This window comes from Camponotus vicinus, unplaced genomic scaffold (assembly GCF_025532165.1).
Source record: "Camponotus vicinus isolate PSW18456_S1 unplaced genomic scaffold, iyCamVici1.0 SCAF_2, whole genome shotgun sequence".
Taxonomy (NCBI): domain Eukaryota; kingdom Metazoa; phylum Arthropoda; class Insecta; order Hymenoptera; family Formicidae; genus Camponotus; species Camponotus vicinus.
In genome coordinates, this window is record NW_028141956.1 from 8027472 (window position 1) to 8053270 (window position 25799).

Here is a 25799-nt window from a genome sequence, read left to right on the forward strand (position 1 = left end):
GGATAGTCAGTGGTTGGCCTTGTGCAGTAATTGTACTAATTATTACTGGCCCCCTTTTCCCCCTCGCCCGCGCCCGTGCCCCATGCAACGCCGGTTTCTTCCCCCCGGCCGCCCAATTACCCCTGTTGGCCCGCGCGCGAGAGAGAGAATCCGGACTCGCGGAGATTTCAGAACCTCGTTTCTTGGAAAAAAAATCTTTGTTAGCGCCCGAGAGAGATATGCCTGTCGTAAAATTAACGGTGGGAGGTGTTTCTTGGAAATCATAATTAATTTACGGCTGCATAAATTCGGGATAATCAACAAAGGATTAATATACGGCATGCGAGTGTAAGACAAAGTATCGATGTAGTTGCGGGTTAAATTTTGTGATGATTAAATAAAGGAGTAAAAAAATTGTATATATAACTGTATTTGCATAGAAAGCCTGCAGTGATTTATTGTCGTAATGTTATTTAATATAATAGTATTTAGATATTTTTGAGATTTAGGTATCAAAAAAAGAATATGTTTGTAATTCGAGAAGAGATTAATGTAGTAAATTTTCTCTAACGTTTCAATTGTGGTAAATAAATCATACCTTATTTACTATATTATTTATAAAATTAAATACACACAAAACAACATACGTTTCATAACTTAATTTAATTATATCGATAGTTGGTGATTTTATCACAATCATAATATGCGATAGAAAATAATTTTTCAAAAGTACGTTTAATAGATTAGATTGCACGCGCAATATTTTTTTTATAACTGCACATACATCAGACACGTTTCCATATATACCTGTTATTATCTATTATTATTTATTTTTATTTTATTAATATCTTATATATAATTTTATATAATGCCGTATATTTTATTTTATTAAAGGTCACTTTCTATTAAGACAATAATTTAATGGAATAAATGCAAATCTAATATATTTGAGCGTTGAATTAAAGAGCAATGATATATCAGGGCGCGACTCGTGACACTTACGGCCCTGAGACCATTGACATGACCTCAAACGACGACCGACGACACGGAGAGCGATGTCGCGCGCGGCGAAAAGTAAACATTGCCGCAGGCCGCGTGCGATCGTAATAGATAGAACCGAGTGCGAGAGAGACAAAACATACATTCTTATCGAGATATCTATGCTTACGCAGCACTGTTTTACGAGCAACTCGCGTATGCTCCGTTCGAATAGAAAAGAAAGGGAGAAATTTATATCTCGTTAAAATTGACAGCAAAACGATCTGTCAGAAATGACTGTCTCACTCACCCTGCGCTTGTCGTACGCTGCCAGCCACTCGTCCGCCTTCCGTTTGTCGTAGAGCACCCTGGCGAGGTTGCCGTGTGGCCGGTAAGTCCGTACGGAGCGACTCGTCGCGGTCCCATCGCCACCGCATCCGTCGACATTGCCGGTGACGCAGCAGGTGGCATCCTGACAACCGTAGGCGCACCTGACGACCTGGGGCTCGTCCGCGCCCGCCGCCATGCTTACCGCGAATTAACGCGCACACGTCCGAGCACGTCGACGGATCACTACTACGGACACATGATGATTGAGCGGCGATATCTCGCGGCGTGAATCATCGAATCGACGAGTTCAATCGCGACGTCAACAAGGCGCACGGACGTAAATCGGGCGCCTCGTCGTCACGTAAACACCGCACTTCCTCAACACGTGGCCATATTGCGACGGTGGCGACGCGTGCGAGGCGCGCCCGAAGCTTAGAACTCGTCCGAAGTTTGCCGGTAATTGACCGACCGACCGACCGCGGCGTAATCGTTGCGTGACGTCATCAGTTTGAAATGCAGTACGTCGACGCGTCGTAGGCGATGTTGACATAGTTTTTTGCGATTTCGACGAATTTTCGTACGTATTTTGTCAACTGTTGTCAGTACGTGTCCAGTATGTGTGTGCGTGTATGTACGTGTGTCGATACAAAGCGAGGGAGTGTCTGTATTACATCGAGAACAGTCGACGGAAGATGATGGCGATGATGTAAGGAAAACGGAGAATCAAAATCAAGTATGTTTCTCTCTTTCTCTATCATTTGTATATTTCTATATATTAAGTATTAAACGAATATATGCGAATAAAAAGTATCTCTATGTTTCTTGAAGCAATAAAAACATTTACTCTCCGCAAAGTAATTCTTTATTTAAAGCATCGAAATTTGAGAATTCGCTCTCTGAAGTTATGGCGCTTTCACTTAACCTTTGCGTTTTGTTTGAATGTGGATTGTTAGATGTTCATTTATATCATTCCGGATAAATTGCAAGTCGAACATTATCGCATGCGTTAATATGACGTTTAAAATATTCTTTAGATCATTGCGTCGAATATTCTTCCTGTGCATTATTTATTCCGCACATTTATATGTTTCTGTCTCTTTCTTGAATTACGTAAAACCAATCGAGAAGCGCGTAAAATAATCTACGCCACGATCGAACAAAGCATATACCGTGCTCCGAAATCATCACACAAGCACGGTTTACATATCTCTCGTATTTTTTATCGGCCAACGTTCCTCCCCCGAAGGAAGTTACCGAGTTGGGCATGAAAGTTTTAGGCAGGATAAATATGGCACGGGGAGAGTACTCGGCGCACCGGTCCGATGAATATTTTAGACGCCATATTGACGCATCGCGCGCGATTCTCTCTCTCTCTCTCTCTCTCTCTCACTCACTCATGCTCTCATCGGTCGGCTCGTTCGCACGCGCGCGCTGATAATTCATTAATTTATGATAAGCTCGACCGCGCCGCCCACGGGCCACATCTTCTCCCTCTCCCACACGCCATAAATCATTTTCGCGTCTGACATTAATTGCGCGCCACCCCTCGTTACCAAGAGAAATGAGATTTTTTTAATTGGCGAATTTTTCACCGTCGCTGACACCCTGCCACCCGCTTCCGAATATTCCCCAGTTCTTGTAATACGTATTGAAGGGAAAGAGGGAGAGAGAGAAAGAGAGGAGAAGAAAAAGAGAGAATGTAGTATAAGATAATGTGCAATATGCCGTGCATAATGACTTTCTTAAAATTGACAATGATACGCTAAAAGGGTCTTTTATACTTTGCGCGAATCAAAATATGTTTTATAGCGATTTCATACCAGGCATTTTTTATTAGAGATTAATTTATTGAATATAAAATGATCATATATATTTATTATATATTTATCATATATACTTATTATATATTTATTATTATATATTATACATTATACATATATTTTTTTTCTGTGTATTTTATTGCCCCTATTATAATAATTACTAAATTATGAAGGAACGAATAATTGATAAAAAGATAAAACCATATATATGCATAGTCCATGTTTTTAGAAAGTAAATTAATTTTGATAAATAATATCTTCAAAAACGTCGACGCGAATAAAATTATAATACATCTACATTATACCTAAGCGTAATGTGAGATTGCTTTTAAATTAAAATTAAATTGCATTGTTTTTGACCTTGTCGAAAATTGTTTGGGCTATGCTTGACATTTAACGTCTAAACAACGTGTGGCGCACGTGGCCTTGCAGAAAGCACCGCGTGCCACCGCCTTGCAATACATTCCTATGTCTCTTTCGGTTCTTTTAATCTTCTCTCGGGTAGGCAATGGCCTCCATGAAACGATCGAGAATTCGAATATTTTCAGTAAAATCACACACTATCAATTTGTTTCTTTGACAGCCGTAATGTTACATACATATGCGCGTGCGACACATACACACATTCTTTTATAATTTTTTATAACCTTTTATATTAAAACTTGTAGTTAAAAATCGGTTTTTTCAGTCTCTATTTCAGGGGCAATAAAAATACAAATATTTTTTTTTAATCATGGGAGGTATTTTTTTTATTTTAATAGAATTACTTAATATATTATATTAATGTAGTTTACTTGAATTTTACTTTTTACGAGAAAATCCTATATCAATAATATAATAAGTAAACTACTTATTATAATATAATAGTTTTATTTGTGAATTATTTGAAAAATATCAAATTTTTGACAATTGATTGTTAAAAATAGCTGAGCGACTTATTAATCATTAAGATACTGAGATGAATAATAATTCTTTACGGATATGTTAAATAATCGGCCACTCGTCATTCTTATAAAATTAATCGAAAGCGCTGAACTAGCTTCGGAATAGACAGCGAATTTTACTGAATGCGAATGCTATTCCTGCGAATGTTATTGCCCGACGTAGGTACGAGATTCCTCGTGCGCGTAAAATATAAATCGCATTAGCAAGTCAAAGTACACCACTCTCTCGCAGAGTCCCATTTTGAGACATTCCTACCTACGTCCGGCGCTTCGGAAGGGCCTTAACTCGATAAGTCCCCTCGGTACCTGAAGTGAGCTCATAATCGTGAACGAAGCGCGCAACCGCTTATTACAACCGAGGGCATTGTAAATTTGCAGGGAAGAAGCGGAGAAGTGCAGAAGCGAGAACGAGGATGAGAGCTGGAGAGATGAGGAAAAGAGATGGAGAGGAAGAGCGAGTGAAGAAGGACGACAGGTAAGCTAAGAAAAGGAAGAAGAGAGAAAGGAAATGAGAAAGAGAGAATGAGAGTGAGAAAGGACAAGAGGGAAGGAGGGGTGGGCAAGTCAGGGAAAAGAATAAGATGAGGGGGAGGCAAAGAGGAGTCGAAAGGACAAAGCGGCGCAAAACGTGCCCCTCAGGCATCTAAAGTCTTTCTTCAGCGTTGAAAATTTATCGTTCTACAAGCGCCGGCGAACAGAAAAATAGCGCGGGAGGAGAGAAAAGAGAGAGAGAGAGAGAGAGAGGGAGGGAGGGAGAGGGTAGGAAGACGAAGAGGAAGTGGGTGCCGAGAGGAGATATACGGACAGGCGCGTTTTGTTCCATTTATCCGGGCAAATCTAGATTTTACACCGAAAGCCGGTGTTTAAGATAATGAGGACATTTTTCCCTTCTTTTCAAGCGCGGGCATAATTAACGGTACGCGTGTGGAAAACGCTAATTAATCCCCATGCGAACATGCAAGCCGTTATTAGAAAAGGCGCGCGTGTGTGTGTAAACGCGTGTATATGCTTGATGAGTAATCGTGCCTATAATTATGCAGTTGAGACGCGCGTCCCTTGTGCGTGTATAAGTGCGTACACAAGTCGATGTCGGCGCGATAATCCAAAAGCGGTAAAACGGTTTAAATTCCAGGCACATGTTTCGAGAAATAATTTAATTACGCGGGGATATAACGATAGTAAAGTGACGACGATAATTTGACGTTTAATGCGCGATGGAGCGACGTATATTCCAGCCGAAGACGTTTTTCTTAAGAGTGCCTATCGAAAGAGAATCTTTAAATGGAGACGCGACGAGAGAGAGAGGTAGAAAGAGAGATGTAGCTTGTATTCGTAAGATGGACTTTGATGTCCGGCTGCGTTAATTTATGATAACAATCATAGGTTTGTTGGGAAGATATATATTTATACGTGTTTATCTTGGGACATACGCAGATTAATGAATCTTATTTTCTCTTCTCATGATCTTTCTCTCATAATAATGTTTAATGAATTTATCAAGTTATTATTTATTATTTCAATATTTCTTGATTATTACAACTAGATTAGAAAAACCAATTATATTATCTTGATTATCTTGATATCATAGAATAAAATTAATGATTAAAAAAATCAGAAAAAAAATATATCTTGAATTTATGGAATAAAAATAATAATGTGTTACATCATCTTTAAAAAACTGCAATCTATGCAATTACATTATGTCTTAATAAGATATAATTAGATAGAAATTATATAAGATAAAAATTTACGTAGCAGTTTTCAAATGCTAATGTTAGAGTAATAATTTATATGCACAAATACAAAATGATTGTATTAGAGTAATTAAGGATCATTATGCTAATTTGCATACTGGAAGCGTTACGTCATTCTATAATATATTTAAAATGAAGAGATCCATGAAAAAAAACTACAGGTATTCACGCTATCATTAGAAAATTATCTCATCTTATACTTTATGAAAATTTTTGATTAATTAATTTGTTCACCTACGATTTCTAAATCGTAAACACAATTTTTCTCTATTTGCGCTATTCTTTTTCTCGATGCAATATTATCTCTCGGAATCAATTAAACATATATTCGCGCAATCACTTCGGTAAGTGTTTCCTCGAGATGCGCATATCCTCTTTGTTTCTCTCCTTTCGCGAGCTGCATCCCACGTTCTAACCGAGTCCAAGTCCGCGTTCGCGGCTGATTACAGGGGAAAAGGCACCGAAAAGAGAACCACGCACCGATCCCCGCTGTTTCTCTCGGCATGCCGCGCCGTGTGGCTCGTTCTTATATCCCTCGTAATAATAATTACCAAGGCGCGCGTGCACGCGACGGAGAGAGTCGAGGCGGCTGGTGCGCGAGAGGCGCCTAAACGACTCTGCGGCGGAGACGCGTGTGGAGTTCACGCGTGCGGAGTGATGTATGCCCCGTGTGTGCGGCGGGATGCGTAAGACGGGTAGCCTATACGTCTTACACGCCCGCAGGCGTCCCAAAGTCGAGTCCCTCGACGAAGCTTGTACCTCTCGTCGTCGCACACGCACGCGCGTACGTGCGTGTATACCTGCAGGACGTGCACACGCGCGCGCGTGCCGGCGATGCGACGAAATGACACGAATGTACGCGGTCGTGTCCAAGTCGGGCACGCTCTATATTCGACTTTGTATCACGCGCCATTCTGTCATGAATCAAATCTTTCGCTCTCGCAAAACGCGCGTTAATTACGCCGCGGGACGCGCGATGTAAAGTCACGGGGACGTTAACGAGTCTGCCACAGGTAGTTAGACCGGACCGTTTGTCCGCGCGATGGGATATATCCAAGTAATGTTGTAATTCGTATGTGGATTTTTTGATGTGATTATATATCATCGCTCGTTTCGTTGCATCGGTTATTAGCATTAATTGTAAGATCGAGTAATCAAACTTGCGTTTATCAGTTTTGGAAAATGAGGGAATTCACATTCATTTTATTTCATCGTTATAGTTATAGCTGATGATTAGATTTGTTTATATATTTTATTATAGAAATTTCATCGACGTAGCTTCAAAATCGACAAATTTTCGTTACTAGAATATTGAAATAGAGTCGATGAATAGAGTCAATGTTAGAGGTGTTAAAGGGCAATACATGTTTAAATGAATATTCCGTTTATCCTTTCCGCGGACACATTCCACGTATGCATAAAAAGTTGAATATGTGGTGAATAAATTACCATAATAACTGGCCATACGGAGTTGAGGCTAGTCATTGAACGGCGCCATAGCGCATTAAACTTATACAGTCATTAACGCCGTCGTTACTCGGAGGGAATTAAATCGAACGATAGCTTCCGCATACCGTAATCGATAAATAAAAAAAATATATTTATATATTAAATACTTTTTCCTTCGCGTTATTAATACATTAGATATAATAAGGAGCCGCGGAGAAATAGAATACGTCACGTGCCGTCTTGCTCGAGCTAATACGAGCTCCGGATCTGGTCGGACATAAAACGCGACGGGATAGAATGAATAAGAAGCCGGGTGCTCTTTGCCTCCAGCAGCCGACCGCGAAATGATCCCGCGAGATGTTACGGACGACAATCTCAATACTCATTACGAATTTTCCGAGTATGTACATACATATATTACTCGCGGCGCATACGGTAGTAACGGCAGTAGAAAAGAACGGCGAGGAGTCGGCGACGCGCGCATAAGGCGATGGCGCAAGAACTCGTACGTCTTCGGCGAAGCGCAGAAATCAGGGTCGTTAACACCGGGTGCGCCGCGCCGACGCGGATCGGCCGGAGGTCGGTACCTTCCTTTTTGGATTATATACATACATATACAGGGCGCGCGTACCCCTCGTACGCGAACGGACGGATATACACATTGATTGCATTTTTGCGTCCGCGCGCGGGGTAATAATGCTAATTTGGTAAGTAGAAATGGGCATCAGCGGGCGGTCGGGCGGACTGTGGAACATACGGTAGCACGGGTAGCGCTAATGCCTCGTTTTTGTCCTCCTCCTTCCTCGCTTTTGCCCTTCTCCGCCTCCTCCTTCTTCACCTTCTCTCCATCTGCCCTCCCCCCCTCCCCCTCCCCCTGGTCCGCCACCACCGCCACCATCACCACCAACGTCTCCTCCTCGTCCTGGAGAGACTCTTTCCACCACCACCTCTTTCTCCCTCTGCCGCTGCTACTGCAGCACCACCGCCACCTCTTCGTCTCCCGTCTCTCCTCTTCGTCGAATGCGAGGCTACGGCGGCAGGCGACATAATGACGGCCAGACCTCAAACCTCAAACTCCTAACTGAATCATGAGTCCTCTCCGCTCGTCCGCGCCCGGGACTAACTTCCACAGGCGCGGCTTCTCGATTTACCGCGTTGCGGCTCCCTCCTGGGTAAGAGAGGAGAGCCGCGCTCTACGTGCCGAGGTCGTTTTGTCCTTTTCGTTTCGGCGACTCTCTCTCAGGGCCGACTTTTGTGTCGTATTGAATCGCAAACGACCGGGCGGAACGGGGGGTGCTGCCGCGAGGAGAACAAGGACGTGTGCGGATTGCATTTTTTTACAACTCACGCGTCGTGATTGCGAAACAGTCGCGCTCGAGCTTTTAGCTCCTGCAAATTGCCACTCGAGATGTTTGATGCGATCGTAATGTATGGCACGTTTTAAAAAATGAGAGCGTATTAATACGTGTCAAATTCTATTATTTAATTGTATACTTTAGTTTTCTTTGTATAAAAAAAAGAATATTTATTTAATTATATATTATCCTTGGAAAAAAGATTGAAATGTGAAAATACTAATCTTATATTCTATTATTCTATTACTCTAGTATTTTTGGTTTAATTAAAAACTCAATTATATATAAAATATTCGCATATTTAATATTACATTTTTATTTTGATGTTACTTGCATTCATACTTTGTTAGTAATTTTTATATTTCGGTTTAATCTGTACACATCTGTGCACATTGTATTATATAACGTTAACTTTAAACCTCTTGTTATTTCGGTTACATTGGAATAGTTCGACATATAACGTACCTTGTGGTCGAAGTAAGAGACGTGGCACTGAAAACTTTTCGGAAACCTTTATAATGGGTTCAATAAAAAGCGCCCCTATGGGACGCATGTGCTACAATGATCTTTCTTTCAAACCGCAAGTCCGGTCGATCCCTCGTTTGATTCCTGCGACAGGTAATCAATAACCGAGCGAATGGCGTGTAGGAAATTTTCTATTTAAGTGGAGGTGCCTGATACAACGTCAAATTGACATAAAATCTAATTTGTTTGTCATTTTTGTTAATGTGATTTATAGATGTTGTTATCTACTAACATGTTATTAGTCCATTCTTCGTGCACTTCGCGCAGATTAGATCCGTTAAATTGTAACAAATATCAGTTTCATGATATTAGTCTTTATGATTTCCAAAATCGTAAATAAAATCAATGTATTGAGACATTAAAAAGATTAGATGTTTAAAATTTAAAGCTTTAAACTAATATTTCAATCTAATTCTAAATTTAAGAATAAACATTTTCGAATCAGGATTCATAGAAAATAGAGTAAAAACTTTTATTGTTGCTGTTAAATTATTGTCAATAGAACAATATTTATGTCAGTTTTAACTATGCTTATCATAGACATATATTTTATGAACGTCCTACGTTCGATTAATGATAAAAGATAAAATATATCTCAAAACGAAGAGTTTTTTTCTTCGCATGCTTGTCACGTACGGCCCTCTTTCTCACGAAAGTATTGAGGCCGATGAGGCTACAGAAGAAAGCCGCCTCTTACACAGTAACTGTTACTTCTTAGGAGTTTTAAAAGGGGTTGAAAGGACATTATACCGACGAACGGGGGAAGATCGAGGTTGACATTTTACCGAAGTCACTAGCACGAAGTCGTTGTTGCTGCGACGAAGAGGTTTTACTCTTTTAATGTTTCAGAGCGTGCTACGAGTGTGCCATTAGGCATCCTGTAAAATGAAAGAAAATTGCATTATGGCTTTGTGAGCAATATTTTTAAAAGTATAAAAGTGAACAAAATATTATTACTATTTATATAGACATTTACGTGTAATTTATTCGAACTATTTATTGTATAGATTTGTAATCACATATATATACATATTTATGCAAATTAGGATATTTTTTTTAAATTGTAAAAAAAGTTTAAAATACAATAAGATAATTTAGATTATCTTGAAATATATACATACACAATTGCAAATAATGAAATAAATAAATAACGGAAAATATTATATACATATATGTATGCTAAATGCAAATTATGCATAATGAATTGATAAAATTTATATTTTTTCTTTTGAGGTTGTTATTATATGTTAAAGTTGAAGATAATATTCGCTAATATCTATGAAAATTTTGTATAATTAAATAAAGATCTTTTAATATATTTGAAACACGTATTGAGAACCAATATAATGAAAACATGTATTGATATCATTTAACTCGTCATTATAAAAAAGGTTTTCGATGAGGAGACTGAAAAAAGTTATCAATTATTTTCTTTTAGATCAATTACCTTGTAAATCATTATCAATTAATTTTTAATATTTATAATTAATTCATAATTTGTAATTAATACGATTTGAAAGAAAGCCTCCAGTGAATCGAGAATAAATCGATAAACAGTGGTTGCTTTTGAGTATATAGACGCTTGTTGTTATACTTGATGTTTTCCTCCGTTCATGGCGACTTAGCGGAAATCAAAGTCGAGCAAGAAAGCGAGCAATGAGTTATGTAGCGTTCTTAACGCGTTCAATCGACGGATCGACTTTTTCTCGCCGATCTGTCGTCAGCTGGCTGGCATTTCGCGCCCCTTATGCCGAGCCTGAAAGAGACGAACAAGTCCTCTGCGCGGACCATGACAAAGCGCATATCTTACTAGATATAACGTGAATGAGAAAATACGAGACTGGAAATACTTGTGCTAGTTGCTAGAAGGATGCGAGAAGAGCGATAATTTGTTTTTAAAAAATATAAAATTATTTGTAATTTTCTTGATGCATTGATTAATACTGTGTCTTTAAAAATTATCTGTTTTTGCATTTAATGCGTTACATTAAATATTCTTATATATATGTATCAAATTTCATTTAATTATTATACATGATTAATAATTAATTTCTAAATTAATTTTGTCGTAAATCTGTAAATTAAAAATATATTATTTAATACACGTAAAAATAGGAAAATTATTATTAGCGCACTTAGGAATTTCCGTTGGTTTTATCATTTTGTGTTTTTAAATTCTCTTTTCTTGCTCTTTAAATTCTTTTTTCTAGCTATTTGAAATTTAATATTTCTGATATAATTATCATAAAAAACTGCCTAATGTTTTAAATCTTTTGTTGGCTTACAATGAAAAATGACTTTCACAAATTGCAACAATTGCAGCAATGAAAGAAGCTATAATAACGTTAAGACTCAAATAAAAGCAACAGGACAAATTCAGCAAATTGTAACGACAGACTCGGCGTGAACTAGTCGAAGAGCAGTGCGAGAGAAGCGCGAAGAGAAAACCGAAGCGGAGATCTTTGGTTATGGGGGACGGGAATGGAGGAAGGGAGGGAAAAATATAATGGTAGCCGGCAAGGTGGGGTGGTATACCATCGATGGATATCGAGTAGGCGAGTTGGTACGTGAGATAATAAGGCGTGCTCGGGCATGCCGATGGAAACCGCACGCGGCATTATTCAAATTGAATCCGGTAAGAATTATTATTGGCGGGCAACTCGGCCCGAGCCGGCTCATTCCGCGGGATCGCATTTGTGAATACGAGGAGGAAAAGAGGAGTCAGAAGGGGAGAGGGCGAGAGAGCAAGAGAGAGAGAGAGAGAGAGAGAGAGAGAGAGAGAGAGAGAGAGAGAGAGAAAGAGAGAGAGCAGATCAAGGAGAAGAGGACCAAGGGTAACAGGAGGGAGAAAGGAGATGATGGGGGCGGGGGAGGCGGTGGGAGAAGAAACGGCCGGGAGAGAAGGAGGTGAGATGATGGTGGAGATGGCTCTCGAGTGGAGGGAACGACCTCGTCATCACGACCTCGGCGAATGATCCGCTGCAGTATCGCCCGATGACCCTGGTGTCATTACGCCTCACTCTCTGGACGTCATTACGCTAATGTCCATCTCCTTTTCTCCTCTCTTCAACCCTCCTTCCCTTCCATCCTACGCTGTGCCGCGCGTCGCGTCGCGTTGCGTTGCGTCGCCTCGATGCATCGTTCGACGCTTCTTCTCTTCTTCTTCTTCTTCTTTCGCTTCTTTTTCTTCTTCTTATTCTTCTGGTCACCACACCTTCATTACGAAGTATACTTGACACGGTTTGCTCTCTGACGCGCTTCAAGTAGTTCCACTACATGCACTTTCAGTCTTCTAGGGGAAGCTAAGGAGAATTTGTTCTGATTGGTACTTAACCTTCGTGATGCGATCTTCTTTTTTATAGTGGTTGCCTGATGGCGAGTGTTTTTACTGTTATCTGCATTCTGCATGGTAAAATTTTCATTTGGGAAATCCTCTTTGTGATTGAAAGCGTGTTATAAGCATGCTGTGAGGATACGGTGAAGCTGAAGCTCGAGAAACTTCAACGCGAGTTGTAATTGCATTGGTAGTTAATTTAAATGCTATGCTGTAGAGATTTATAAATGCTTCTATTACTATAGTCAATTTTTATTACTTTATTAATATTAAAACTAATTTTCATTTTAATAGACTTATAGAATAATAGAATATATGTAGCTGCTTAGGTGTTGTACGTAACTTATGTGTAAATATGCACATATTTTTTTTTTTGAAGAATAGAATTCGCTCTTTTTCAATCAGAATCCGTTTTTTTCTTCAAAACTGATATTGTAGCTAAATATCTTTTTTTATTCATATGCGCCCGAATTATTTCGTTAAATTGCTCATGGCAAAAAGTCCTGAAATTAAAGCTAATTTGCTTAAGAAATTGAAGCTAAATTGCTTTTCACATAATTTTGAAAATTATTCTCTTTAGAACGACAATTATTAAAAGAAGCGCCAGATGTAATACATAAATTAATGAACTTGCAGTTATCGAGTTGATTAACGGCACGCGATTTTTTTCTTACTAAAATGCTCGGTTGGAAAGAAACGCAGGGAAGGACGTGATGAAATTTTTAACGGCGGCATCGTGGTTGCACAAAGGGGTTCGACAAGTGAGTAGCACGCACACAGACGTGTTCGTTCCGCCCTGCAGAGAGCGTCCGCGGGGGTTGTTTGAGAAACGGCAGGTGTCCTTCACCGGCTTGAAGGCAGGTGGACCTCTGCCGGAAACAGTGAAAGAAGGCCACGTGGACGGAGCGTGGCTCTTTGATGTAGCGCGGACAACGATGCTCGTGACAACGATGCTCACGATTGTCTTGCCGCTTTGGTACTGAATATGGAATATTGCATCGACTATAATTGCATATTAATTAAAGGGGGCTAATTGCACGACTAAACTATTATTCTACTATTATATAATTATTATATAATATAATATATAACTATTATATATATTTATTTCAGTGGAATGTCTTGATAATTCTCGAAAAATTGTGGAGGGAAATCTTTCGTCGCGAATCTAAAAAATATTACGAAAATATTCGTATATTTTTTATATTATTGATAACATTTTATACAAGAGAAATATCAAAGTGTTCTAATTTTAGTAAAGAAATGAAAAAAGTTTAATTATTTATTACAGCACATATAAATTAATATGTATAATTTATAATTAATTAACTAATTTATAATTATATTTATGATATATAATTTGTATAATTTATATTGAAGTTTTTTTCTTAAAAGAGTTATATAAAGGAGACAAATATAATATTCTCATTTAATAGAGAAATTACAACATTGCTTCTCTGGGTTGGTACAAGATGCAAAAACGTTTGATTGAAAATTCCTACAAACTTATGCTCTCGTGAGCCTTATTTGGTTGTATATGATTAGTACACATACGTTGGAATATCTCACGAATTGACGACGATGGTGACGCTGATTTTCGAAACGAGGCGAAATATTAACGAGACGCGTGACCGCCGTTTTAATCCGCGCGAGAAAAGCCCTGTCGTCGTGCATCGCCAGGTCGTTCCTTTCGATCTCTCGTTCCTTTTTTTCACTCTCTTACGAGGATTTCGCTTGGCGGGCATTCCGGCCGCGGTCCGTTCGGGACCGCAGACCACATCGAGCATCGTCGGGCGCGCTCGCGCACCGGTAATAACCCTTCGCGAGGGTGAATACGGTTACCGGGGGTCCGGGTTAAAGCCCCGGGTAAGTCCCATCGCCGCCGCCGCCGCCGTGTTTTTACGGTTCATAATTCAGCCGAGTGTATTTCAAACGCCTGCCAATGCCAGGACCGTAACGCCGATGTTGCGCGTCGTTTCGCGCCGTTTCGTTGGAACACGGGGCTCGCCCCGGCCGCGGCGGGGTCCGAACGCAACCCCGACATTACGAGGCGTCACTTCGGAGCGCGGAGAGATTTAAGGTCGTCATACGCGACGCGAAAACTCGTCACCCACGATTGCCCGGTTATTTATGCACTCTCCATCGGTCGGATGGATAAGGCCCGCTCCGCTAGAGTGCCTTAAACGCGCACGCGGACGCGACGGACAATATGTGCGGTTAGATGGCCGTAACTACGACGGTGTTTTACGATCGTCTTAAAAATACCGTCGGGGATATATTTTCGAAGGACAATGTGTTGCTTGTCTCGATGCGTACCGTCGGACGCAACTTCGAGACTGGGAGTGCGCTCGTTACTTTACAAGCCCTTCGAAAATGCACAGAATGTCGTAGCAGGATTGTCCGTTTAACTCCGTATCGAGATGATTAAATGAGTTCGTATTTATAGAAATAACTAATATCAGAATTATATATTTTTTAATATCCTTAATGCAGGATCATATTGTTTTTTTGATACAATTTCCTATAATATATATATTACATATATACAATATGTATATCTCATTAATCAACTCTCTTTTTTTCCCTCATTAAATTTGCAGTTTTTAAATTTATTAGTTAATGATTTAAATATTATCGTTTTGTATTGTTTTTTTTTGGAGTTTATGATGGTTTTTCTACTTGAAATTTGGAGCAATTTTTGATAGATTCATCTATATAAAATTGTCTATAAAGTGTGCTATACATTTCAATGTTTTATGTAATAATCTTTTATGATGAGATGTGTGCGATACTGAAAAACGTCAAGTATAATAAAAAAGATATCATGTCATTTGTCAACGTTAATGCGAGTCCAGTATTCTTTCAATATTTTGTTCTCCAAGATTATTGTTTCATGACTGTTTGTTCTTTATCTTCTTTTTGGAGATGTTCGAGAATTTTATTTCATAAATTTCTCGCAGACTTTCAAATGCCCATTCACATTGCAACAGGATGTCATATTTTCTAACGCGTTGCTTCCCTTTTCTTACCCCTTAACGTGGATAAATTCGCGATGCTGGCTCGTGAGGGTTGAGAAGAAAGGTTTCTCGTGTCTCAAGGAGAATATACTTCGAACGGTAACTATTGAAATGATCGGCAAGTTCTCTTCTCTTCCCCGCCCCCTTTCTCTATACATCTCTTCTTATCTCTTTGTTCCTTTTCTCTTGTTTTCTCTCGTCACGAATTGTTCCGCCATGGTATTGTACTCATAAACGTATCGCCATGTATATGTTTGCGCACAAAATTTTATATCTATTAGACGCTTTGACAGCAGCAAATGTACCAAATCGTGTGTACATTCTTTTCGAGATTAAACTATACGTATCTCCAAATATGCTAATTTTGTTCATATATTTTTATCTATTTTGACGTATATTATTTTCCCATACTTTCATAGTTTATCACAAACGGCAAAAAATCACTCACTTATGTCAATTATTCTTTCTAATTGTTATTACGAATTTTTAAATTTAGTCATATTTAAATATATAATATATGTAACTAGCTAAAAAAGATACTTTAAAAAAATGAAAATGTCGGATGATTAAAGTACAATTTTAAAATATTCGTGTATATGTCGTCGATTCTATATAAATTTAATCATTTTATGGAAAGCTTAAGCTATTTTGTCAATTTTTTTATAAATTTATGTCAATTATTTTTTTTAATTGCCAGTACAAATTTTTAACTTTAGCTAAATATATATGTAAGTGGCTAAAAGAGGTACTTAAAAAAATAAAAATGTCAAAGTACAATTTTAAAATATTCATATGTATGTCACCGGATTTATAATCTTTATAAATTTAACAATTTTATAGAAAACTTAAACTTTTTTACGATATATTTCATTTGGCACATTACAAAAGGGTTAAATCTTTAATGATTAAATTTATAAATAATGTGTAACATATTTGCATGGTATACATATTTACGAAATTAAAGATTTAAGCGTTCGTAGCATCTCTATGCTACTCGAAAATTTCTGATGCAAATGCAGCGGAGACAACATGATACACACGTGCGTTGTACGCTAGTCGCAGCGCAGGTTGAACGCTCCCTGTGCACAATGCATGTACTGTACAGGCACGGTGGATGATGCCTCCGAGGTGTTACGGCATAACTCCGTGATTATCCGGTGCGCGCGGCCGCGTCCTGGGGAAAATGATATTCAGATGAGAAGGAAATCAATTCCACGATGGAATCGGCGAGGCTTCGATTAGAGAAGAGCGGGAGGGATGGATTGAGAAGGGAAGGAGGGACACGGGAGGGGACGAGGCGTAGCGCGCGCGCGGCGGAAAGTGGATTAAATTCCGCCGGATGTTTCTTTTTGGACGCGACGCGGGGAATCGATATGGCTCGAGCCTTTGAAACGGCTCTTTTGCGGCACGTTTATTTATTTCAGTAGCTCTTCAGGATGCTCTCCAGAACGCTGGCAGGTCGCGATCGCGTCGCAAAATGGTATGTAAAATAAAACTGCTATGCCCTCTCTCTCCTCCTTCCGCCCCACGACGTCGATATCTGTAGTCGTGCCCATTGAATTTATGTAATATTACCGCATGGCACGCTGTAATGGAGCCCGTATATCCCGATACATTTTTGCGTGAGTCATTTTATGCCTCCGTTTTAATCGAAAATGTAATATCAATAACTCTATTATACACAGTGAAACTTGAATCTTCTTTATCCGTAATAGCGAAAAAAAAACGGGTTCCTATAACGCTACCCAAAGCCATTTTTATTTTCGCGTTGGGAACGAAATGATAAAGTGATTTGTTAAGATCAACTTCAATATCTCTATCCAATGAGAAAAAAGAAAGTAGAAAATAAAAATCCCTGATATCTCTTTCATTTTTTTCCTTGGAAGAATTAGCACATTTTATGTGTTCAAATTATTAAAAGCTTCAGTCTCAGAAAAATTATAGCCAGCGGTCTGCAATTTTTTGTCATCTCAGTAGTTACTTCATCACATAAGTATCAGTCATCACGTAATAGAAATAATGATTGGTATTGTATTTAGCGCTAAATTAAAGGCTATATAATTCTGAGTTTTGTTGACATGATATATTGTATATGTTTCTATATAAATAGGCTGTGGAGGCTTCTATATAAGCTTATAATTCGTTAGCCTCATTTCGAGCTAATACGTGGTAAAAACAGGTTACAATAAAAACAAAACCGAAATTATTTGGGATTCATCAAGTGTTAAATGTGTTTTTGTATCCGTATCGTCTGTTTTTTTCTCACCCATTAGTTTTATATTTTCGTCTTTTTTTTCACTCTTACTTCTCGTGTAGTTCCTGACTGGCTCTCGACTTTTTTCCTTCCATCCGATCTTCTTTGTGATACACTTAATTGGCGATAAAACCCCGCGGTCTCGTAAAAAAATCTCACCTACCCCTACATTGTATTAATTAGAATCCTTATAATGCCTTAAATAAGGTGCAGCTTAGTTATGGGTTGTTCGAGCAAAGTTGCGCTCTGTGTTATCTCACTAGTTGCCTCCCTCCTTTTTCTCCTTCTACTCCGACACTACTCTTTTCTCCTCCGTCTTATTCTCCCTTCTGCCGTTCAGCCATCCAGTCGAGAAATCCTTGAACGACCAATTATCAGCCATAATATCATCGGGGCCCGCTGGGCCCGGATTAATCGTATCCGGTTTTCTACCTTGCGGAAAAGGTGCCGTAAAGGACGATAGAAAGATAGACTTTTCTGGCGAGCGAGAAATTCCTGAAAGCGGCAGTAAAATGCCAAAGTACGACTCGTCGCGTTGTCCCAGAACGTTCATTGATTTATTAGTGCCACACGGTGCAATCATCTTTACCCTGTCGATCGTGTAAGCAAAGTTCTCCCCTAAAACGATTTAGAGCTAGGGTACGAACGGACGGAGGTATTTCTTTGTTGATCTTTATAAGAGAGATGTTTCTTTTATCAATGACGAAAAATTAAAAGCTAACGTTTCCTTATATGTTCAAACTATTATTTCGAATAATCTCCCAACAAAACTACAATTTGGTTAAAAATATACGAGTAAGGAATTTTGAAAGTTTGCTATTAAAAATCGCCGCCTTACGAATTTCTTCTTTAATGACAGGCCGCAAAGTTAGAAAGATCGTAGAATAGATTGCAAGCAAACCGCGCACCTATCCCGTGGAAACGGAGTTATAAAAATAAATGCCGGGCTGTACAATGGCGCCTTAAAACAGCTATAATTTAATATTCGATGCGAAATTAGATGCGCCGGAAATTCGCCGCCCGCGGCACGGAATCGGATCGCTTACTCGCTAAGTTGGGCTTTATAACACATTGCTAAATAACTATTCATTCCAATTTTAATTCCTAGAAATGTAAATCAATATTATTTTGTCGCATCTGCCAGAAATTGAGAGTATTATAAAAAAATTTATGATAGAGCTTGGCTGTTCTTAACTCAATAAATATAGGGTGTTTTTGAATAACACCAGACTTTCTACAGATTCTTTGCCAAGGTCGATACTTCTTTAACGAAATTTTGATCAAATTACTATTTCTTTTTTTTATCTTTATAAAATCTTCAATTTAAATTTACTTTCGCAATATTATAAAAAGTTTGATTAAAATTTTGTTAAAGTAGAATTAACTTGTAGAATAGCATTTAATTATCCTTTTACAATTCAATAGATTAACTCAATAGATTAATTCGTTAACAGAAAAGAGGTATTTTTTCTTTAAAAAAATATCATTCTGTCTTTTATTATTATATCTATAATAATCTTTTTATTATTATATCTATAATAATCTTTTTATTATTATATCTATAATACAATATTTAAAACTTAGATAAGCATTAATATAAAAAGATCATGTCTTTAATTTATTCTAAAATGCGTGCAAACTTGTGCGTGAGTTGGCAGATCCCGTGCAAAAGACGTCGCGCGACCGGATTTCGCGTTAATGCGTCTCGCTCCCAAACCTCGACAGTTCCTGGGCGTCAACGGCACGCGCTTGGGTGGGACTGATACCCAGGACCCATTGGGGTCTTACTCTTGCCTTCGATACTTATCGTGCACGCTGGACTGCATATAATTACAATTAAAAGAGATCGGTATCGATAACGAAGACGACCTCCGCGTCCACGTTCCTTCAGGCCCCCCCTCCCTTCTCCCCTCTGATCCTCTCTTCTTCCTTTCTTCTTCTCCTTTCTTCTCTCAACCGCCCGTTCTCTATCGGCTCTTACGGTGCAGCCGATGCATCTACCTATATGGTTAAGAGGGCCAGATTACGGGGAGGGAAGAATGGTGGCATAATATCCGCTTGAACTTAAGTTATATTCCTCCTCGTGCAGCCGAGATATCGGTGCGGAGGTGGAGTTCGGTTCGAGGGTATGCTAATTCCGGCCTCGGGCCACCACGCAGCCCTTAATAGCCAGCTGAGCAGCTCTTATGCCGGCAACTAGCGCTCGTATATACAGAGAGGCGAGGGCCGGAGAGTGTATCTTCGTAGTTATAGAGGCATCCTCCTCGCCGGAGTCTCGTCGGTACCGTCGGCGAGAATCACCGGTTTTTCGGAATGTTAATGTCCCGGTGCGGGGGCGCCCCTATATGGGGCTCACACGACGGCGATTAGCGCTCGTACGTGTAATTGGGATAATGTCTTCTCTCCCCTTTTACCTCTCACTTCTTCCCTCTCAATGATTACGTACATTCACGCTATACGCATCATTTTCGTCATTTATTTAATTTGAGAATCACGGAATGCAGGGATAACACACGCAAGAAGTAATATTTTAGATCCGATTAAATTTCTACTTTTTTCCAAAATAATTTTTTGTTTTTTACTTAATCATAATTTTTAGTTAATAGCAATTAAGCATATTTGCATTTGTGTATTTATATTCTAATATTACCTCTGTAAATTGTAAATAATTTTATGCTCTACGATTGTGCTTATTATTCGATATTACATTATACATACATTATATAAAAAAGATTGAGATATTTTATATTTTTAATTAAAATTATATATACTTTAATTAAAACTTGATATTTTAACATTTTTTGGAATGCCAATAGGTACATGTCGTTATGCAATTGCTTCGATTTTTGAATTATTTAAGAGATTTCTTAAGATTGCGACGTATATGCCATTATATCGCAAAAGATGCGATTTGTTTGGCTTTTAAGACAAGCTGGTACGTTGTCGTATCGAAAAATGCTCGGTCTCTTCCTTCTTTATTGCGGATGGAAGATATTTAAGGATACCGATACAGAGCATCGCGGATTATCATTATCGACGAAGCGGCAGTGCCGTGAACGGAATACGATTTTCGTGACTATAAATTCGCCGTGATACGATAAACGACGATGCGCACTATTATACCAGAAAATTAATTCATATAATATATATAATTATAGCTAGATTTTATTAAAAAATATGATATTTGTTTTAATTTATTATCGTAATTTTATGATATTTGTTTTAATTTATTATTGTAATTTTATACAATCTATTTTTACAATAGTAATTGAGTATTAATAATTTTATTTCCCATATTATTCTTTGCTATATTTAAACTGTTTAATATATCCATTTTATTTACAAATTATTGTACAATATAGTTACATATTTTGACATAAATATGTATTAATCTGCAGATATTTTATGATTCTTTTTTTCTATAATTCAAGACGAAATTATTTTGACACAAAGTTAAATTTCGGTTGAATCTAAAAATATTATTTCTCGAATATATGTGTATGTGCACACTATATTCTATGATTTCCTATCACCAAAACAAGCAAATAATAAAAATAACGCCCATAGAATAGTGATTTATTGCGTGAATATAAAAGCAAATAAAAAATTAAAAAAAGATTCTCCGTAAAAATAATTAATTACTTCAGTTATAAAAGCATCGACTTGTTAGCGCATGCCTTTCAAATTGTGCAGCCCTTCATTTTCGCCACAGATCCTTCCACGAATTTAGCTTGCGAAACACATGAGAAATCTCTCCGGTCCATCCACGAAAGGGATTATCGCGGAGGATCATCCGACACCTGTCGGATCAAAAGGTTCGCTTAGCCCCGCGCACTTTTTCGGGGGTGGCCATCTCTCACTCTCGCGGCAACGTCGCGGGCATGATTACTCGATCGATCGTTATTTATCGGCTAATTCGTCTCCATTTGGAAAAAACATCTGCTTCGGCATCGAGCGCTTTTGCACCGCCGGCAACGACGGGGCCCAACGGCGAGTAATTCTTAGAGAGCGAGCGAACCGACGCCAGCCGACGATTCCTACCTCATAGGCAGATAATCGCCTTTGATTTCTCTCTTCGATTCCTCCCTCCCGCCTCTACCGTCTCCCGCTGCTCCCACCCTTTCTCTTTCTCTCTTTCTCTCTTTCTCTGTGCTCTTCTCCGTCCGCGCCGCCAACCCTCATCTCCTTCTCTTCTCGAGAATCCGCGCGATCGGAGATCACTCCCTTCTTATATAATTACCTTATTTCCGAATAATTGGCCAATTTATACTCGAGTCCCAGCTGAAAACAATCCGCCTCTCTCGCTCTCCGTCTTTCGCTATCCCGGTCTCACTCTCGTGTCCTACACCCCGAGCCCGGCTACGGTGTGTGCCCCATAGGGCCCCGTAGAGCGGTTATTTTATGTATATGGGAGTGTGATTAGATCAGGCCCCGCTCCGCGCTGCGCTGTGTATATATATATGTGTGTGTATGGGTATGATAATTCTGCCCGTAGGGCCTCGTGGGGCAGTCTCCACCCACGCCACGCACACATTATGTAGCGTGATCGTATTCTCTTTCTCTCTCTCTTTCCTTATCTTTCTCTTTCACAAAGCTTAAGGCTTTTCCCTTTCCTCTTTCTCTTTCTTCTTACCCGTCGTCTCGCGATTCTGCAATTCAACGTTCTACCGTACGGTATAACATTGTAATCTTCCCCCGCGCCATGCATTTTTGCGCGCCACCGCGCGCGCTCCACTCGTTTCGGCCCATTTGGATTCGCGCCCCGTGCGACCTCGAATTAGAGATCACGCGAGTGCATCGTCCGGATGGATGTCTTGGGGATTTGGCTCGTTCCGTCTTTCTTAAATTGCAACACTCTTGTCGCGGTTACATCCGATTACAATTCGAATTAGAGATTAAATGCGGCAATGCGTGTTTTCGAAATTTTGCGATATACTTACGTATGACATATTAAGCATTATGCAGTTTTTCTTACGTTAGAAGAAATACGTTGTCTTAAAAAAATAATTTTTTTAGATATTATATGCAATGAAATAAGTGTAACATCATAAGATCTTTTAATGTTCTGTTTAATGGTAAACGTGTGTATATAATTTTTAGCATTATTGATTAATTTCATTAAGATTAATCAACTTATATAGAGATTGAATATAAGATTTTAATAATAGAAATAAAAGAATAGTGAATTTTTTACGCATACATGTAGCTTTTGATTTTTACGTTTTTTGTTACTTAACTTTGCTTATACCATGTATGAAATAGCGTTGTATCCGCGCGTGTCTTTTTCTAAACATGCTTTCAGTGCAATACAATACATTCGCTGTCTGCATCTCTGAATTTCTCAAATATGATATGCGCAGAAATTACATTGGCAGAATTCAATTTGTTTTTTAAAAACGTGCGTATTTAAGATAAGAAATTTGAAACGCAAGAATGTTTTTAAAATCATATAAAAGGAGAATTATATTTTTTCGAACTTAACGTTAATGATATCATTTGCATTTTTTTATCACAATTTAAATTTTTATTAATAATTATTTATAATACTTGTATAATTTTTGAATTTTGAATTGAATAATTCAATAAAAATATATTGTCTTGTACATTATCTTGAAAAATATATTTTCTCCCTTTTATACTTTTTACAAAATAAAACTCGCATATAAAATATGGTGCATAATTAATAACTATAATGGAATATATAAACAACTATACTCATTAATAAAGGACTAAAGTTTTGCGATTATCTAGAATTACAAAAAATTGTAAGATCGTGCGAGATGGTGGATAATCCAAAAGCCATCGAATCTTCCTCGAAGAGAGTGTTCCTCTTTCGCGCGATGTGAATCTTGACTTCTGAAAGTCGAGACACGTGGTCCCACGTTATACTTCCATGGATCGCGCGATTCGGCGAGAGGTTGTCGGAGGAGCATTTATGTGCGAGAGAGAAACAGAGATAGGACGAAAGGAGAAAAAGAGACGAGCAAAGGGTTGAAAAAGCGGGACCGATCGAACAATCGCCAGGCGAGAAGCACTGCGAGTGTAGCAATTAACTCGATGCTTACGACGATAATTAACGAAAGATCGAATGAGGCAGCTGGTCGGCAGAGGAATCGAGTCCCATCTCTCTCCCTTCTTTCCTCCCTCGTCCAAAGTCGTATTTACCTACGTAATTATCTTTATGATGGCCGTGCTCGACCACGACTATCCTTCGCTACGTTGGCTGGTAACGCGATTTCTTCTGCGTCTCTTTCTCTCACCTTTCCTTCGATACTCCCCTCGTAATTTTCGCTGCTTTAATTGTTTAGAACTTATCGTGATCTGAATTAGAGAGAAAGAGAAAGCCTTATTGACTCTCTTGCGCACGTTATGGCTCGATATTCTTTTTTTTGCGTCAAACACGCAACAAGTACATTTATCAAGTGCATTTATCCAATGAGGTGGAAGGCGAGTAAGAGTCATTTATGCTTTTCATCTTTTATCTATTCACCTATGTAACACACTTATGTAATTTGTTTATAAGTGAGAACGTTGCACATTTCCAGTTTATTTTTCGCACAATCTTATCGCAATCTGATATGAATAACGTCAGGGAGTTTGATTAATTACGAATTAACTGCTCGATTTACAGCTTTCCGATTACGTTAGTCAGCTCTCTCCAATTAGTCAACATTACTATTAGACATTAATCTATAATTTTTCTAGATGAAACTTACACAACTATCATGACGCTAATGAATATCCTTCTTATTAGAGCGGGAACTTATTGCCTGTTTCGCGATACGCTTTAACACGCGATAAATAGATGTTCGTTATACCACTTGCAACTCAGAGAATCGAAGAAATGATAGTTCACGTCTAAGAAAACGCGAAGACAGAGATAGACGAACGCGCGCGTTCTGAAAAACGCATTTAACGAGGAGAAGCGTGGATGGAAAATGCACGGACCCCTATCGTAATTGCTAGGGACCAGCCGATGGGAGACCGAGGAGAGGGGGGAAAGTCGGGTGAAAGTTCAGTTAATTCGATTAGAATCGCCCTGGTGTATATCCGCGGTCAGGATTCGCCGCGAGCGATTCTTCTATCGCGGATATCTACTGCTCGGCGTGCGGATTATGTGAGAGGTCGAGGAATCGATGGTACCCCTTTTCCCCGAGGTCGTGCTAGGTAGTATCGGACTTCCTGGAGCTGTTGGATGAGTCCATTGGATAATCTCGCAGTCGTGCTAGATTTCTAGGTCAAACGGATTAATTTAAAAAAAAACAATAAATTGTTTTTTGATAAATTTTATTGTTTTATGAAAAATTACATATATATTTTTTTCACATATAAATATATCAATACTTTTATATAAAATTAAGTATATTATGATTACTATGATAAGCTAAATAGGTGTGTGTATGTGTGTATATTATAAATATTAGAAATTAAAATTACATGTAAATGTGAAAAACCAGAAAAAAGATTGCACATCTTTTAGAAACATAACTAGTTACATCGATTTTTTAAAGAATTTATCTTGTTTATAATTAAGAAAAATATATATTGTAATACTTAAGAGGTATTGGAAAGAAAAAAATTTTATATTCAAATTTTCTGAAGCACTTTAATTCTTTTCCAATTTATGATATTTGATCGCGGAAGAAGGTTGAAACAATAAATAACTTTGGTTTAACCATCTTTATATAATAATATATAATGTAAGGGAAAGGATTTCCGATATTTAAAAGATCGAGCTACTATCAAAATAGCGATTGCGAACGAAATAGAAGCATCCACGGGTCGTTTTCACGCTCTCATGGCGTGATTTATACGCTTATTTTCGAGAGAGCAGCAAAAGCAATTCAATAAAGAAGAATTTCTTGCCCAGGGCTGCCCGCGCTCACATGATCGAAGACTATCTTGGTGGGACTACAATTACCGATTGTAACTAGAATCCTTGCATAATGTTTGCGTTAAATAATATATGGCTCCGCTACAATTGTTGAGATATGGGGGCAATCTATCCTTGTAGCAAAGTTATTACGAGTTCATACCATGTGGATTTATCACGCGGCAAA

General features: G+C 38.5%; 2 protein-coding genes across 3 annotated transcripts in view; one reads left to right on the forward strand and one right to left on the reverse strand.

Annotated features, from left to right (window-relative positions):
• The window catches only part of LOC145966662 (protein-L-histidine N-pros-methyltransferase), a 38483-nt gene extending 36803 nt beyond the window's left edge, over positions 1-1680 (reverse strand). For both annotated transcript variants that reach the window (XR_014437118.1, XM_083090934.1), the window contains exon 1: positions 1268-1680. Coding sequence is in view for 1 of the 2 variants with exons in the window: in XM_083090934.1 (XP_082947060.1) it covers positions 1268-1483 (216 nt within the window). In the remaining variant the exon portion in view is untranslated. The remainder of the gene's footprint in view (positions 1-1267) is intronic.
• A 190-nt stretch (positions 1681-1870) lies between these two features.
• Positions 1871-25799, forward strand: part of LOC145965991 (uncharacterized) — a 76268-nt gene continuing 52339 nt past the window's right edge. Inside the window, exons 1-2 of the mRNA XM_083089626.1 lie at positions 1871-2020; positions 4430-4526. Coding sequence (XP_082945752.1) covers positions 4465-4526 — 62 coding nt within the window. The 5' untranslated portion in view covers positions 1871-2020; positions 4430-4464. The remainder of the gene's footprint in view (positions 2021-4429; positions 4527-25799) is intronic.